At 39.8% G+C, this 15,170-nt stretch overlaps 1 protein-coding gene across 5 annotated transcripts in view; it reads left to right on the top strand.

Moving 5' to 3' along the window:
- Positions 1–14,092, top strand: part of ST8SIA5 (ST8 alpha-N-acetyl-neuraminide alpha-2,8-sialyltransferase 5) — a 69,616-nt gene extending 55,524 nt beyond the window's left edge. For all 5 annotated transcript variants that reach the window (XM_021538898.3, XM_021538899.2, XM_077790172.1 and 2 more), the window contains 3 exons: positions 1,849–1,961; positions 5,473–5,565; positions 6,550–14,092. In XM_021538898.3, coding sequence (XP_021394573.1) covers positions 1,849–1,961; positions 5,473–5,565; positions 6,550–7,012 — 669 coding nt within the window. In that variant the 3' untranslated portion in view covers positions 7,013–14,092. The remainder of the gene's footprint in view (positions 1–1,848; positions 1,962–5,472; positions 5,566–6,549) is intronic.
- Positions 14,093–15,170: the final 1,078 nt, after the last annotated feature.

The raw sequence follows: 15,170 nt of genomic DNA, 5'->3' as shown, positions 1-15,170 counted from the left end.
GTCTTATTTTCTTTTTGGCATGATTATTTTATAATTAATATTCACAATGACTATTTTTTTACTTATTTCCATTTGCAGATTATCTGTGAATGGGATTCATAATTTTTAAATGTATTCATCATAATGATTATTCAAAACCTTTCCAGAAAATAACACTTGACCTCCAGGGGTATTCAAGGTTATAATCAGTGGGCAATTCCCTCTGCATATAGTGACTGATGATCAGGAATGGGCTGATGTGGCTGCAGATTTATCACTAGGCACACCCCTTTAATTTAGCATATTGGAGGGGGTAGGTGAAATTTATCCCTTTTGAAAAGACAAACCTATATTCAGGTAAAGTACTTAGAATTTATGCCAATGAACCTGTTCTTCTGGGTCCAACCACGTCTAATCCTTTGGCTTTCTGAGCACTGCTGAGAGGTAGGGAAGTGTTGTTATTGGAATGTGCACATGGGGATCTGGGGCAGAAGCAGGGGAAAGCCTGGGGTCTAAGAAAGCACTTTGGCATCGGGAGATGTGCAAAGAATAGGTACATCTAAGTTCAGGGCTATTATCCTCAAAACCCTGCCTGATTAGTGCATGAAAGTCTGAACGCCTGCTAGGTGTGTGCTAGAGCTGATGTGGTGTTTATCCAGGTATGATCAGGATGCTGTGAAGTCTTTATTACATGCCAAAATGCCTTTGGGAGTCACTGAGCAGTGACCAAAGCCGCCCTCTGCATATAAGCAGGGCTGCAGCCTGGCACATGTAGGAAATAAAGGGCTGAAAACACAGAAGCAACACTGTAGGGACAAGAGCCTTGTGCTAAGCATGTACACCTGGCTTTTGATTTCCCTTCCGGGGCTGCCAAGGGACTGTGTGTTAAGAAGTCATTGCATAAAGCACAGACAGCTCTATATTTCCTCTCTGTCAGACAGCTGCTGCTTTTCTCAGACAGGTGTAATTGCATGCCCTTTTTGCCTCATGCCTTATGGATGCCGTGGAAAGATCCTGGGAATAATCACCCAGAAATGTCAAGCCATTCTTGCATCCCTCTGTAGTTTGCAGCATGAGATTATTGATAAAATATGTATGTACCAAAAATGAGCACTCTCATGCTTATATAAGCACATCCCTACATATTCATGGCTCAGTTCCTCGTCACAGCCCTCTCACCGTAACAACCCAGTTTGTTTTCAAGATGTGATTTTCACTCTCTGGCTTTGGCAGCAGCTGCACCTCTGTGTGTGAAGGCAGGATTTTGCCCAAAGATTACAAGATGCATCATCCATAAAGGTGCCTGACCAAAGGCAATGCTGGTAGTGCCAATGCTAATTAATAATCATTAATATTATTAGTACAATTTGAGTTGGTAAGCAGTAAAATTTGGGCTGTTTTCTGCGATGCGTTGTCTGACAGACTTGGGCTTTATTGCCTGCCCTGGAGTTCTGTGTGCAGTCTTCCCAAAAGCAGGACACCAGAGCCTGAGGAGCCAGCAGTTTGCAGGCAACTCAGAGAACAGTGCCTGATTCAAACCACTAATTCATGGTTTGTGTCCTCATGTGGAAATCAAAGGGGATAGAAAAGGTCTAAAATTACTCCTTATGTTATTGAACCTGGGAAAAAAGAACAGGTTATTGGTGAATTTTTTCCATTTGGGTTTGTTGCCTGTGCCATCTCAAATTGCACAGCAAAATATCCCATCACTTTGTTTAGAGGGAATACTGCACACCAGAACCAGTGGCAACACCCTGCGGTAAATGCATCAAGGTGCAGCTGCAGAGGGAAAAAAGGAAAAAGTGAAAAAGAGGCTTGTTGTCTCCATGTTTTGGGATCTTTAACTGTTTCCTTGCTGTGCTGTTGCAGGACATGCCATACCACCGCTCCCAGTTTAAGAAGTGTGCAGTGGTTGGGAACGGAGGCATTCTGAAGAACAGCAGATGTGGCCGGGAGATTGACAGTGCAGACTTCGTGTTTCGGTAACTACCAGGGCTTCATTTTCCTCTTTTTTATGCCTTTTCTAATGGCAAATGGAACATTGCTAAGTTATCCTCCCTCACATGGAAACATGACATTTGCTAAATTGGCCATGTCAAGTCTGCCTCTTGCACAAAAAGCTGTGTTTCAAAAAAAAAAACAAACCTGAAAGCAAGAAAAAAATGCAAACAACAAAAAAGACCAACAAAACAAAACAGAAAACAAAACAAAACAAAAAACAAAACAAAACAAAAACCCACAAAACAAACCAACCAAAACCCAAAACCCCAAAACATCTTAATTCATAATATATATTTTTTTTAATAAAGCTTTGAGGAACTATTTCTCCCAAACTCCATGGGGTTAATCACTGATTTATTGGCAAAGTCTGATGCTCTCTTTCAAGATATCTCCTGCCACTGAGGTTGTGGATTCATCCTTCTATGGATATTACCCTATAAGTAGTGTCCTATGAATCTGGGCATAATTTTCTGGGGCAGATGTGAGCCTCTACTGAGTGACAAGCAGCTTGGTCAGATGTTAATAGCTCACAGCTGATGTGCCTTAGAGGTGTATTTCTGGACTGGTACAGAGCTCAGGTGCTCAGTAACAGGATTTACTGTAATCAACCAAGGGCTTCCAGAGTCACCAGAATAACTTTAAAGGTTAAGTGTCTTCACTTCTCCTCACTCGTGGAATTATCCACATTTTGCATAAACTGGGATGTCCCACAATGAGTGTCCCTGGATAAGAGAGTCTAGCAGCAGTTTTAAAATCCTTAATAAATATGAGAATGATTTTTTTTTGTTATTCATATGCATGACTAATCCCTCTCTAAATCCTGTTAAGCTCTTTGCCTGGGTCACAGCATATTACTGCTAGCTCACAGATTCATGACTTGGTCTCTAGAAAAAGAAAAATCTCTTTATTTCAGTTGGCCTATATTCTGATCTTGGGTATGTTGTTGTCAGTTTAGAATAACCATGCACAAACCAATTAATTTCTCTGACTTCACACCAGCAAATATTAGATTTTTGTTCAGTGCAGTCTTAATTTAATTTGACATCATATGAGAAAATTTTACAGGTCCTACATTCAGGATTCATTATTTTCAGACCCCTGTGTCTGCCTCTTATTCCAACTTTACAGAAAACTATTATCTTAGTTTTCAATGAAAAAAAAGGCTGTGAGAAAGTCCAGGCTTCACATAATTTCTTCCTTAAAAGCCTAGTGTACTCCATATGTATTAAATAATTACTGTAGATTCCCTGCTGTTGTGTTGGATCACAACCATAAGTATGGATGAAAGGAGCAGCCCATGTGACACATGAAGATGGCAAGCTTTTAAGCAGAAGCTGAAATATGTCTGGCAAATCTCATTTATGTTTAAGGACTTTTAGCAGAAGTCCTGTTTTACCACTGCTGCTCTTCCTTGAATGGTACCAAAATTGGTGAAAAAAGGAGGAAATTATTACAGAATTTATAAATTGGGTTGTGTTTGTTAACAGTAACAATTAAATAGAGATTTAGTCTATAGAACTGGCATATGAATAAATATATCCGTGCCAGAAAAACCCCAGGTTCACCATCTCCAAATTGTGGATTATGCAAAAAGATGTGCCAGTGTTTTAAAACTCAAGGTTTGCTGACATCAGTTTTAGAGTAAATCTTGTGTTCAAGGTCAGGTCTGAACACATCTGCTTTCCAGTCACCACTCCACCGAACTATCAGAAATCTTCATCTTGGCCACCAGTGGAATTATTCAAAACATTTCACAAGCTGCTTATAGAGCCCTGATTACGTTCAGTGATACCTTCAGGATACTTGGGGAAATCTTTTCTTGTGGCCAGAAGCATGCAGCCAGGATTGTTCTGTGAAATAAATCCTGAAAACAATTAGTTATAGTACAATAGAATATATAAAATGCACACCAGGGTTGTATTTACCAGTAGTTATTGTCTATCTCCATCTACTGGCCAGAGCAGAGCTCTTTGGTGAAACACCTGATGAATTTAGAGATGGGACTGCTCTCTTGGTGGGGCTGAGTTTTTGGAGTCCTGTGGCAAAAGTACAGTTTGTGCAGATGGCACCATTTTTATAAGGTATTATAACCTTCAAAAATCCAGTCACTCTTAATCCTGGTGTAAATATCCTATTAGAAACATTGAAGCTGATTATCTGAAAACCTTCCTCAAATATAACCCAATAAGCATAGTGTCCAGTGCTAGGTGGAACTGGGGGTTCCCAAGGACTTGAGGGGCATGACCCAGCAGAAGGAAGTCCTAGAAATGGCATTATCTGTGAAAAGGATAGCAAAAAACAATTCTCTGGCCAGATAAAGACAGGCTATCTGTAAGGTGGGTGTGAACCTTTTGAGTGTTAGAAGGGCTTTGAAGGAATTTTGTGCGTTGTTCTGCTCTCCAAACTGTCCTCTCTCTTTGACTGAGAAATTATCCTGACAGCTAAACTGTGGTATTGTGAAAACAGTAAGCATCTCTTACCCTAAATACCATCACAGTTTTTGCTCAGCCGCGTTCTTCAGAAATATGGACAACTTTAAGAATTAGGCGCAGCAGTATTTTTGAGATGTGGGGGGTCTTAACAGTGATGGTTTTAATTGAGGCTTGAAGGTCACTTCAAGAAGCTTTCTGTCACTAAGTGCCTAATATTAGCTTAAACTGAGTGTAAAACTGGTTGCCAGGCCACACGTTTTATCCCTGAAAACACATGCTGAAATATTTTTTCAGCTGGATTTCCTTTGGAAGGAAAGACAGTGTGATAGCTTGTGAGTGTGCATTTCAGTAATTTCAGCATCTCTTGAGAGATGCTTTAAATTTTGTGAGATGATGTATCTAGGACAAGGCCAAGGTGAATGGAGGCTGGGCAAAGTCAAGGCCTACAAATCTCATAAGTTTGCTTCCAATAATTTTGATGACCTGTGATGAACTTGTAGAGTCAGGATTGCTGCTATTACACCATGTTGGGAGATGCTTATAAATGGAAAAGGAAGTGAAGCAGATAGTTTGGGATTAATTAAGTCTGAGTTGATTTCTCTCTTGATTTCTCTCCCCTGAATTCTCCTGGGTATAAACCAAAGCATCTTAAAGGCACTGTTGTAGATATAGTTTATTAATTATTGAATACATCTCAGCTACTGTTCAGCCTTTGATTTTTATAGGCTGATTGGCCTTGGAGTTTCAATCCATTTTCCACCCTAAACTTACAGAGTAAATAGGTAAATAGCTATTAAGGTGGCAAAGTGAGCATTGGCTATACCTGCAAATAGGGGTCATGTCTCACAGGTGAGGGAACAAGACAGGTCTTCATATTGCCCTCAATAACTTGTTAGATTATTGCACAGTTTGGACATCAACATGTTTTGATACAATTTTAAATTCTCACTCTGTTTCTAGATTTGTTGCTTGGCAGAAATGCTTAAATAAATTTTATTTTCTAGTCCTGAAAAGGTGAAATAGATTTTTAAACTTTCTTGTTAATTTCTCTTTTTTATAGATGCAATTTGCCCCCTATATCTGAGAAATACTTAATGGACGTTGGGGTGAAGACAGATGTCGTGACAGTCAATCCCAGTATAATCACTGAGAGGTTATTTCTGTGCTTTTTTTGTATTTTCATTTCTCTTGATTTCCCAAATCTACCTTTAACTTAATTCTGTTACACAGAAATTTTTCCCAAATCCTACTTTATACCATCACTATGAATCATACATTTCATTCTGAATTGAATAAGTAACAAGTTGTAGAAATGTGTTAAACACTTAAACCTGCACTTTGATGATAGAAAATGGAAAGGCAATGAGCTAAAATTAAGTTAAAACAACACAGCCATATGTCCCCTGCTCTGCTTGCAAGTCCCAGTGAAACATCTTAGAAACATTCAGGTGGAAGAAACTGGATCCCACCCAAAATGCCGAGGTCATAGAATCAGAGTCACTAACATTGGAAAATTAAGATCATCAATAAATAAAGTAACACACATTGTCACATGTTTTAAAGAAATGTCAGTGTAACTTTACTGTAGACAGGACTGACTAGGTGATTTTAATCTTAAATTTGTTAATGCCCTAATGCTATTTTGTGACATTTTTGGGACCATGAGGCTCATTATTGATTTCCTTTCTCAATGGGGGAATGTGTTTCTTTTCTCAAGCAACATAAAATCATTTGTTTGACTTCGGATTTCTTTCAAAAATGTTACAGTTAGACATTTTAAACACTTGCTAGCTTTGGTGTTGGCCACTTTTTTAGACAGCTCTGCACTGCATGGTGCACCACTTATCTTGGAAAAATTACATACTTCTAATAATACCATGAGAAGCAAGACATTATTAGACATGGCCACAAGGTTATTATGATGTTATTATGAATATTTTTATGCCCTGAAATTTTACCCTACATTTCATGCTGATACTGTAGTTACAAATCTAAGTACATTCCCGTTGACAACGAGATGCTGTCAATGGGAAGTATCATCTAAATTATCCCTGTGTCAGAAATATTTCAGTAAAAGCCCATTGGGTGTTTCTTGCTGGAAATGGGCTGACCATCACCCACACCCTCTCCCCTTCAGATTCCACAAGCTGGAGAAGTGGAGGAAGCCCTTCTACGACGTGCTCCAGGTGTACGAGAACGCCTCCGTGCTGCTGCCGGCCTTCTACAATACACGCAACACGGATGTGTCCATCCGGGTCAAGTACGTCCTGGACGACTTCGAGTCCCAGCAGGCTGTTTATTACTTCCACCCCCAGTATCTCATCAACGTCTCCCGCTACTGGCTCGGCCAGGGCGTGCGGGCCAAGCGGGTCAGCACCGGGCTGATCCTGGTGACTGCGGCCCTGGAGCTCTGCGAGGAGGTGCACCTCTTCGGCTTCTGGGCCTTCCCCATGAACCCCTCAGGGATTTTTATAACTCACCACTACTATGACAATGTGAAGCCTCGCCCTGGCTTTCACGCGATGCCCTCAGAGATATTCAATTTCCTCCACATGCACAGCAAGGGGATCCTGCGGGTTCACACGGGGACCTGCAGCTGACAGGGACACTGCGAGAGTGTGGCAGGAGCTCTATGGCCTGTGTAAGGTGTAGGAGGTTTTGTTACACCCTGAGATTATGCAATAATTGTTTGATATAAATTTCCTCAAGGCATTGCATCCCATAAGATCTAGGACACCAGCATCTTTCCTGCTAGCAGGGTTGGGTCCATAACAGTGCAGGAGAAGCAAAACTGCTGTGCCCCAGGGTACATGCTATCCTGGAAAGCAAGTCAGATAAGAAGCACATTTACAATACATTTAGGAATAAATAAACCACATTAATGTATTTACCATTTCACTATGGAGAAAAGCACCAAACTTTTGAGGAAAAAAAGAGGTGAAGAATTTTAGCATAGATTATATGACTTTACATAGGTTTCTGAATTGAGTACTTTTGGGTATTGCCAGATATTATTGAACACTCTGTTCTCTGGCCTTTAGGTTTTTGAAAATACTCTTTAGCATTATAGCTTAATGGGGATATATAACTTAAAATCTTTGTTCCATAATGTCACAAAGTGTTGATCAAAAATAGCAGATAGATGTGTTAGGAATAAACAATAACACTTTATGAATTTTTTTCAACCAGGATAGAACAGAATGTTGAACTCCCATTCACAGCAACAGCTAACTGTGTGAATCATGTTGTGATATTTTTTTAGAGATTGATTCTTCTTCCTTCTTGCACCTTGCATTTCTGTTCTCCTCTGCTGATTGTGCTTCCTTTCTCCTTGTCTGTGATGCCTTCCTTCTGGCTAACACATGGCAATATGTGCACTTCCTCCTACAGCCACCATCTCAGCATCACATTGGAGTGCTTGCTGAAGGAACAAGCTCCTTCACAAGGTTTTCTTGAGATAAAGAGCAAGGGGATTACATAGTTATATTTTACATGTTGATTTTTTGGTTTAGCATAAGATAGAAAAAAACCTATTTACGTGGTTGATTTTTGTCAAAGACTTTGTAAAAGTATCTGAATGTTGATTCACTTCTGTGCAGGTTGAGTTAACACTTTCAGGTATCTGTAAAATGTTAATGTCAGGAAATGAAGTTTAAATTCAGAGAAGTTATTTTGTGGCTTAGATTATGATGCTTATTTTAAAATTATGCATCTTGAGATGTAAGACATCTTAGTGTGGCATTTTTGTATATTGAGAATGTTATTAGGATAGTAAAAGGGCTGGTGGTATATTCTTTAAATGTCATCAGTGTAGCTCTGTCAGGTATGCCAAGCCTAATTTTTACCTGCTACTGCTGACAAAATCCTGAAGCAGAAAAGATGGCACAAGTTGCTGGATTTATTTTGTAGTAGTAGGCTGCTGGTATATGCCCTTTCATACTGGTATGGCTGCATACACAGGAGGTAAGGTTTACTGTTCCAGCTGTGCTGGCATAGTTAAATGAACAGAGTTTCCCTGTCTAAGTTCTTAGTCTGAAGCACTAGGGTTGTTGCCTTGTCTTGTCTTATGTAGATTACAAGATCTTTGATCAAGGATTTGAAGTTTAAAGTTCTGTGTGAGGGATTTTTTTTTTTTTTTTTTTTTGCGGGGGGCTGGTGGGGAGAGAGTTAAAATCCAAATATGTACTTAGAGTTTGATTTTGTAATGCACAAAGCTTCTTTTAAAAGCCTCTGTGCTATGCTGAGAGCTGTGCAAGTTGCTCACACTACTGATAAAATGATCACAAAGAAAGGGAAAGCACATTGGTCACCATTTCAAAAGTCCCTGCTGGCCAGCAGTGACCTAGATGGCATGTGAGAGAGTATTTTATTTAGACTAGATGCCTGAGGTTTGACTGCCTTAGAAGCAACCTTGATGAAGGTGTCAGAACTCACCTAGGAAACACCAGCCAGGGGCAGGTGAAGGACCAGTGCTTAAGCTTACTATGTAATTTGTAGTGATGTGTTTTAGGTCTTAGAGTTACACTGCATGTTATTGAGCAACCCCTTGTATTGTCTACCTGTGAAATAGGCAGCACCCCCATCAATCTGCAGGTGAAATGGTTTCCTTGATTCAATATGCAAAAGAGTTCTTTGTCTTTGCTGTGTTCTGTAAATTTGTGTGCAAAGGGCTTTGACAATGAAGTGCTGTGATGAAAGTGCTATTTAGAGAGCAGTGTGACACTGCAGGTTGGCCGTCTCGCTGTGCATTGTTTTATGATAACAGTAATGACACTGAAGCTGGTACTTAGAGTCCTTACTCCTTATTCTGCCTGAGTTTGGGACTAGTAGTGACTTCAGGTTTGCTTTGCTGCTGCTGTTCTGCTAAGGTTACCTTCTTTAGTAGAAGATTTTTCTTTACTATGGTGATGGAAGTGAACAAAATCAACTGAAAGGAGTCTGATATGTTGCAAAAGGCACTTCAAAAAAGATGGGAAAGCGCTTGAGAAGCATCCATATGTTGATAGAAATAGTGCAAATCCCTCCTTTTAGTTGCAAGAAATCCTTCTGGACAGACAAAAGGATAAGCAAAACTGCATTTACAGTTAATCTGTAATTACAGGGTTACAGACATTTCCTTTCCATTGTTTTCTTAATATAATAAATGAGCAATGTAAATTCACTGTAATAAGTGCAGCGTTACTGTGTTCAGATTTTGATTGCTTATAAATCTATAGCTACTATATTTTTTTAATGATTTTAAGAAGTGTGTGCAGTTTACTTGCACATATGCACCAAAGCCCAGTCTTGCCACATTTATCTGAAAAGAGCCCCCATTCATGTGGGTGGGTAATTTATTTATGTAAGGGACTGCAGAAACAGATATTTCTGTGAAGGTGTACATAGGTGTACAGTTAGATATAAGGAGTGATTCACAAGCCAGAAAGATAATTAATGAAATTTATAAAAATAGCCCTTGAGATGAAATACATGTCACAACATGTTCACTTTCTGGTTCATTTTTCAGGTGTTTCTCAAAAAATAATTGCAAAACTATGACATTTGCCAGAAATGCCATATGTAGAAGGGCTTTTGCAGAAAGAAGGGCCCTCCTTGGTTTCTGCCATGATTCTTTTATGCGCTGAGTATAAGTAAATATTCTTTTGACATCAATAATTTGTCTGAGTTTGGGGCTGGCTTTGTTTTTCCTTTTCCCATGAGGCCTAAGCTCCAAAAGTCCAATCTTAACCTCTGAACAACGGGATATATGAGTGATAAGAAGTGACTGTCAGGTGTATTTGCTGCAAGTAAAGGTTGTGTGTAGCAAGTTGTGCTTCCCCAGAAAAAGTCTTCAGGCCCCAGAGAAATCCCCCCATCAATAATTCTGACCTATCGATGAAGAAAGGCTGCCTGTCAGCTGTCTGGTACTGCATCCTGAGTTTGAGCTGTAATCTCTGCTCTGCTGCTGAGAATATGAAACCTGAGACAGGCAGAGAGAAAATGTCATGGCCTAATCCCCAATTCTTCACCTTATTTAGGAGAATCCCTTAAGAAGTTCCTGATATCTGCATACACTGGCAATGCAAATTCAGTTGGAAATCATAACTACAATTGCTTTGACTTTATTGTTGGGTCAACAGAGGAGGCTTATGAATCTGCCATTGCTGTCATCAAAGGGAAGGAAGTATTTTAGCTGGAACAGTTTGGCTGATTGCTTTTGATTTATGAAATCCAGCTTTACTGTTGGACAGAATGGCTTCAATGGCAATAGGGCCATTATAATATTTTAGCATATTTCCTGTGATTGCAACAGAGTTGTCAAAGCTAGCTCATGAATTGCAAATGGGAGAACCATGCCATGACAGCTCCTTCTGCTGCTATCTCAAGGAGTAGAGATGCCATGCTGAGCAGGTCTGTGTTCTCCTGGAGAAACAATGTGAAGGGAATATAAGAGACTGCAAGCACAACACTGCTCCAGGGCCTTTAGTGCCATGGAATATCACGGCAGAGACAACAGATGAAGTTTCACAGCTTGCAGCAACCAGGGATAGCTCCTGAGTACTTAAAAAATCCACCTCTTAAAGGCTTGGCTGATGATGAATTAAAGGTGACTCGAGATGGCCAGATGTAGTAGACAGAAGGAAATCATCTCCAAGAATAGTCCCTCTGTGGGTGTTTGGTGAATCAGTGGAAGTGCTGCTTGAGTCTTGGAGGCAGGAGCACTGGTGGTGACACAGCTGTGTGGGTGGGCTGCCCATGCCCAGCCCTCCCTGGCAGCAAGGAGCAATCTCTGCTTTGTCTGTGAGGGAAGCTGAGGTGGAGAGTAGGGAATCTGTCCTTTCTGATCTTCTGAGGCCAGGTGGCTTGTCCACTTGTGCGCTTGGATAGTGAACAGGGAGGGCTCTGAAATGGGCCTTTTTCCTTATCTCACTCTCATTTGAGTGTGCAGAGAACCTTGGAGCTTTTACAAGTAGAGGAAAAAGGAAATAGAAAAATTCAGCAATCTCTAAAGAGCCAGGTTCCCTGAGAAATTCTGGAGTGAGCTGAGGTTTCAGGAACAAAGAAGTCAGTATTTATGTTTAGGGCCTTTACAAAATTCAGTGAAGCATGTGGAAATTTTGTGTGCTCCAGAAACAGGCTTTGATCATGGACAAGATGAACAACCTCTTTTCTCCCCCATCACTTGATTTCAGATATACTTTTTAATTGCAGCAGCAATACCATGTTTTTAATGGTGTGAGTAAAGAACAAGCTTCTCTGGAAGCAGAAGTGTTGTGATTGTTGCTTTCCCTTCTAGATTTCATCAATTCATCTTTTCAAACTCATCTATGCAAAGTATTTCATCATGGTAGTGTAAATCCTACATGAGCCCTCTGTACCTGGCGGTATGTATGTGAACCACAGGCCTCAGGAAAAGAGGGGTTTTTCTGCTTGCTTTAAAATACCAGCATGGAATTTGTCAGTGACATGAATGTGTTCAAGGCAGGATACAGCCCACTACCTTTGAAGCTGCCACAGCATTCACGTTTGAGTTAAACAGAAAGAGAATTCAAGCCTTACGTCAGTGTTTGTAAGCCAAGCCAATCTCCCAGAAAACCCTCCCAAATTATTATCATCATTTTGTGTCTTATTATTATCCTGTCTAATGTGGGTGAGCCTGCTTGGCATCCTGTGTTGTCTGCATGGTATTAAAATAAAAAAGAAAAAAAAACTGATTCTATTCAAAATTGAAATTGTACTTAAGTGCTTTAAAAAAAAAACCAAACAACTTTAGGGAAATCCAAAAGTACAAGAGGCATTAGGTTGAGGGTCCCAGGCTGTCAGCACCTCCAATACTCCCCAAAGCTCTGAGCACCCAAGAAACATCAGAAATGAGTGACTGGGCCACAGTAGGAAGTTTGAAGAAAGACAAATCTGCCTCAGCACTTCAAGTATTGAAAGATGTAAATATGTTACCAATGTGTCTATTTCTATTTAGAAGCCATAGATGTTCTCAGTGTTTGATCTTTGGGTAAGCTGATGTACATTTTTGACTGTACTAATCACTGTAAAATGTGTTAGCATGTAAAACAGTGACAAATTAAGCCAGAAAAATCAGATACTCTGTTGGCTGGTTCTCGAAATGTTTGTTGTAGCTGAAACTGTCTGATGGACCAAGACACTGAAGTATCTCCAGTGCTCCATATGGCTTGTGAAGACTCTGGTTATTGCCTTCTTATCAGTGTGGAACAGGCAGAATTAATCCCTATTTGTTGACATTTTGTTGGACAAGTGATACACACTTACTTAGGTGTGCCTTCGAGCCTGTCCCCTTAGAGATGAGGGAAGGGAAAAAAATCCCTTCTCTCTGGGAGAGGACAAAAATTTGGTGACATTTGCTTCATTTCTAGGCCCTCCTTGCTCTCAACCATGAGGTTCCTAATCAAACCTCTGCATTGAGCCCATGTAAATGGTATTTAAAAACTGCTGCCTGCTGAATATATCCCTGATTTTCACCTGATGGGAAACAAACCCTTATTTTGGGAATACTGGAGTAAAACTTTGGGTCTTCATGTAGGGGAGATTGGGCTATGACAAAAATAAAGCTGTTTCATGTTTGTTGTTTCTGTAAGGCAGTGGCAGGGAGGGTGGATAAATCCATGCAGAGTCATGTTGGTTTTACGATGATGTTAATCTCTTGTGTCCTTTGGCTGACCTTTATTTTGTCAACCTTACATCTTGTGATTTTGGCTTATTATTGTTTCTGTAGCTGTATTATGGTTGTGATAGAAAGCCTATCAATTGCTGTAAGCCATAACTAGAACAGTAATCAGGGGTCTTTGGGTTTGGTTTTTTATTTTTTTTTTTTTTGTCTGTGTCACTGTGTTTGAAAGATGATTTAATTCTATTGAATAAATAAACCACTTTACCAGTTTTCTGGGAAAGGCAATCTTTGTACCACTTATTGTGCCTTTAAACTGATTTTGTATTTTCTGCTGCTCTGTGTCCCTGAACAGGGGGAGTTGGAAGCTCAGCTGGTAGAAATTGTTTCACAAAACTAGAGAAAGCCACTGTGGAATTATATGGTTATATAGCATCATTTATATATATATATATATATATATATATATATATATATATAAAGTATATTTAGAATTATGCATCCATACAGACTGAGCACTGAATATTCAGTATATGTTGTGGACTGTTGTCTTTGAAATGTCTAGACACAATAAGGTAATTTATTACTGGAAGTAGCAAACTGTGCACAGACAGCCTTTGAAAAGCCTCTGCAATCCCTGGGATTTGCCTACTTACACCTTCCTAACAGCTCTGTCCTTTACTGTGTTCATCCTTCATATAAAATAATCTTCTTTGGATCTGGTCTGTCTTATTCAGCCTCAGTCTTTCAAGCTTACACTTTCATAAATATTCTCAGAGAATTAAAATATAGATGTAAAAATACTTGTGGTAATGCATGATAGCAGATGAAACAACCACCTATTTTTTGAAACTGGGTATTTTCCCAATTGCCATTCTGTTGTTCCTAGATTATAAACTGAAATGGGAGTATGTAACAGAAATAATACAATCTGGGTATTAGTGCTAGTATAAGGAAAATGTAAATGACTTTGAAGATGCAGCGCTGTGCTGAATGCTGGAGGAATCAGCCCTCATTCTTGCTGACATTAAAACTGATGGATGTACTTCCTTCCTCCAGATGCTTGTGATTATTGTTAGTGATTATTCAATCAAGGAGATGAAGCATGTGGAGAGGGAAAAATGAATAGACAAATTGACACTGGATGATATAATTTCTGTCTATCACACTGCAAATTGCTTGGCTAAGCAAGCAATCAAAGAATGGTTTATTTCCTAAAGCCTGCAGCATCCGTCATTTTCCTCAGTGGCATTTGCAGCCTTGGCTCCAAGAAAGTTTCCATAAATAGCCATAGTGAATTACAGAGATGTTTCACCACAGTCTGACAGTGCCCAGAAGTGGGTACTTAGGGGAAGAGCAGAAGAAACAGGGGAAATAATAATAAAAGGCCCTTCTGCTGGTTTTCCCTCAGACTAGTATTGACAGCTTGCATTTTTGTCCCTGGCAATGCTGTGTGGTACTGAGTGTCAGATTTCAGCTCTGTGTTCATGATGAAATGGTTCCTTCTGCACTTACGATCTCCCAATGGTGTCCAGAAAGATGTTTTTAGGTTGTGGGCCCTGCCAGATGGAGCCAGGGCAGGTAGTGACCTCCCTTCTCCCAGCACAAGCATTGCAGGGAGCACATCTTGGAATGAAAGTTTTATGAATTTCTGTTAATATTCTGCTTTTTTTTTTTTTTTTTTTTTTTTTTTTTTTTTTTTTTCTTTTTTTTCCTAGCACTGCTATCCCAAATCTACTTCTGGGTGGTGAAGTGCTAGCACTTAGGTAATTTTATCAGTCAGTTTTTTTTCTCGCTCTACATCTTTTAGTCATCCCAGCAAATCTGGCTAGAAGAATAAACATTTTAATCCACAAAGAAACTACTGTCCATCACAGAGAGGTGAAATACTACATTAAGTATGTATAAGTGCTGCCACAGGCAGCTTTTTAGGTGGAGAAGATGCTGGTTGCAAGGATGTCAGCACTAAAGCTGCCTATGAGGAGGGCTTCAGACCCCAATCACTTTTTTCTAAACCCTTAAACTTTTGATTTAGGAAGTTCAGGTTTTAGCCCTGAGCTGGGAGCATGAGCATTTTATTGAAGGTGAATACAGATTTCTGTAGACCTCAGAGAGCATAATAGAGCCTCCAGGTTGTG

The sequence above is a fragment of the Lonchura striata genome, chromosome Z (assembly GCF_046129695.1).
Source record: "Lonchura striata isolate bLonStr1 chromosome Z, bLonStr1.mat, whole genome shotgun sequence".
Lineage (NCBI taxonomy): Eukaryota > Metazoa > Chordata > Aves > Passeriformes > Estrildidae > Lonchura > Lonchura striata.
Note: the sequence above shows the minus strand (reverse complement) of the source record. Positions and strands in the feature narration are given on the sequence as shown.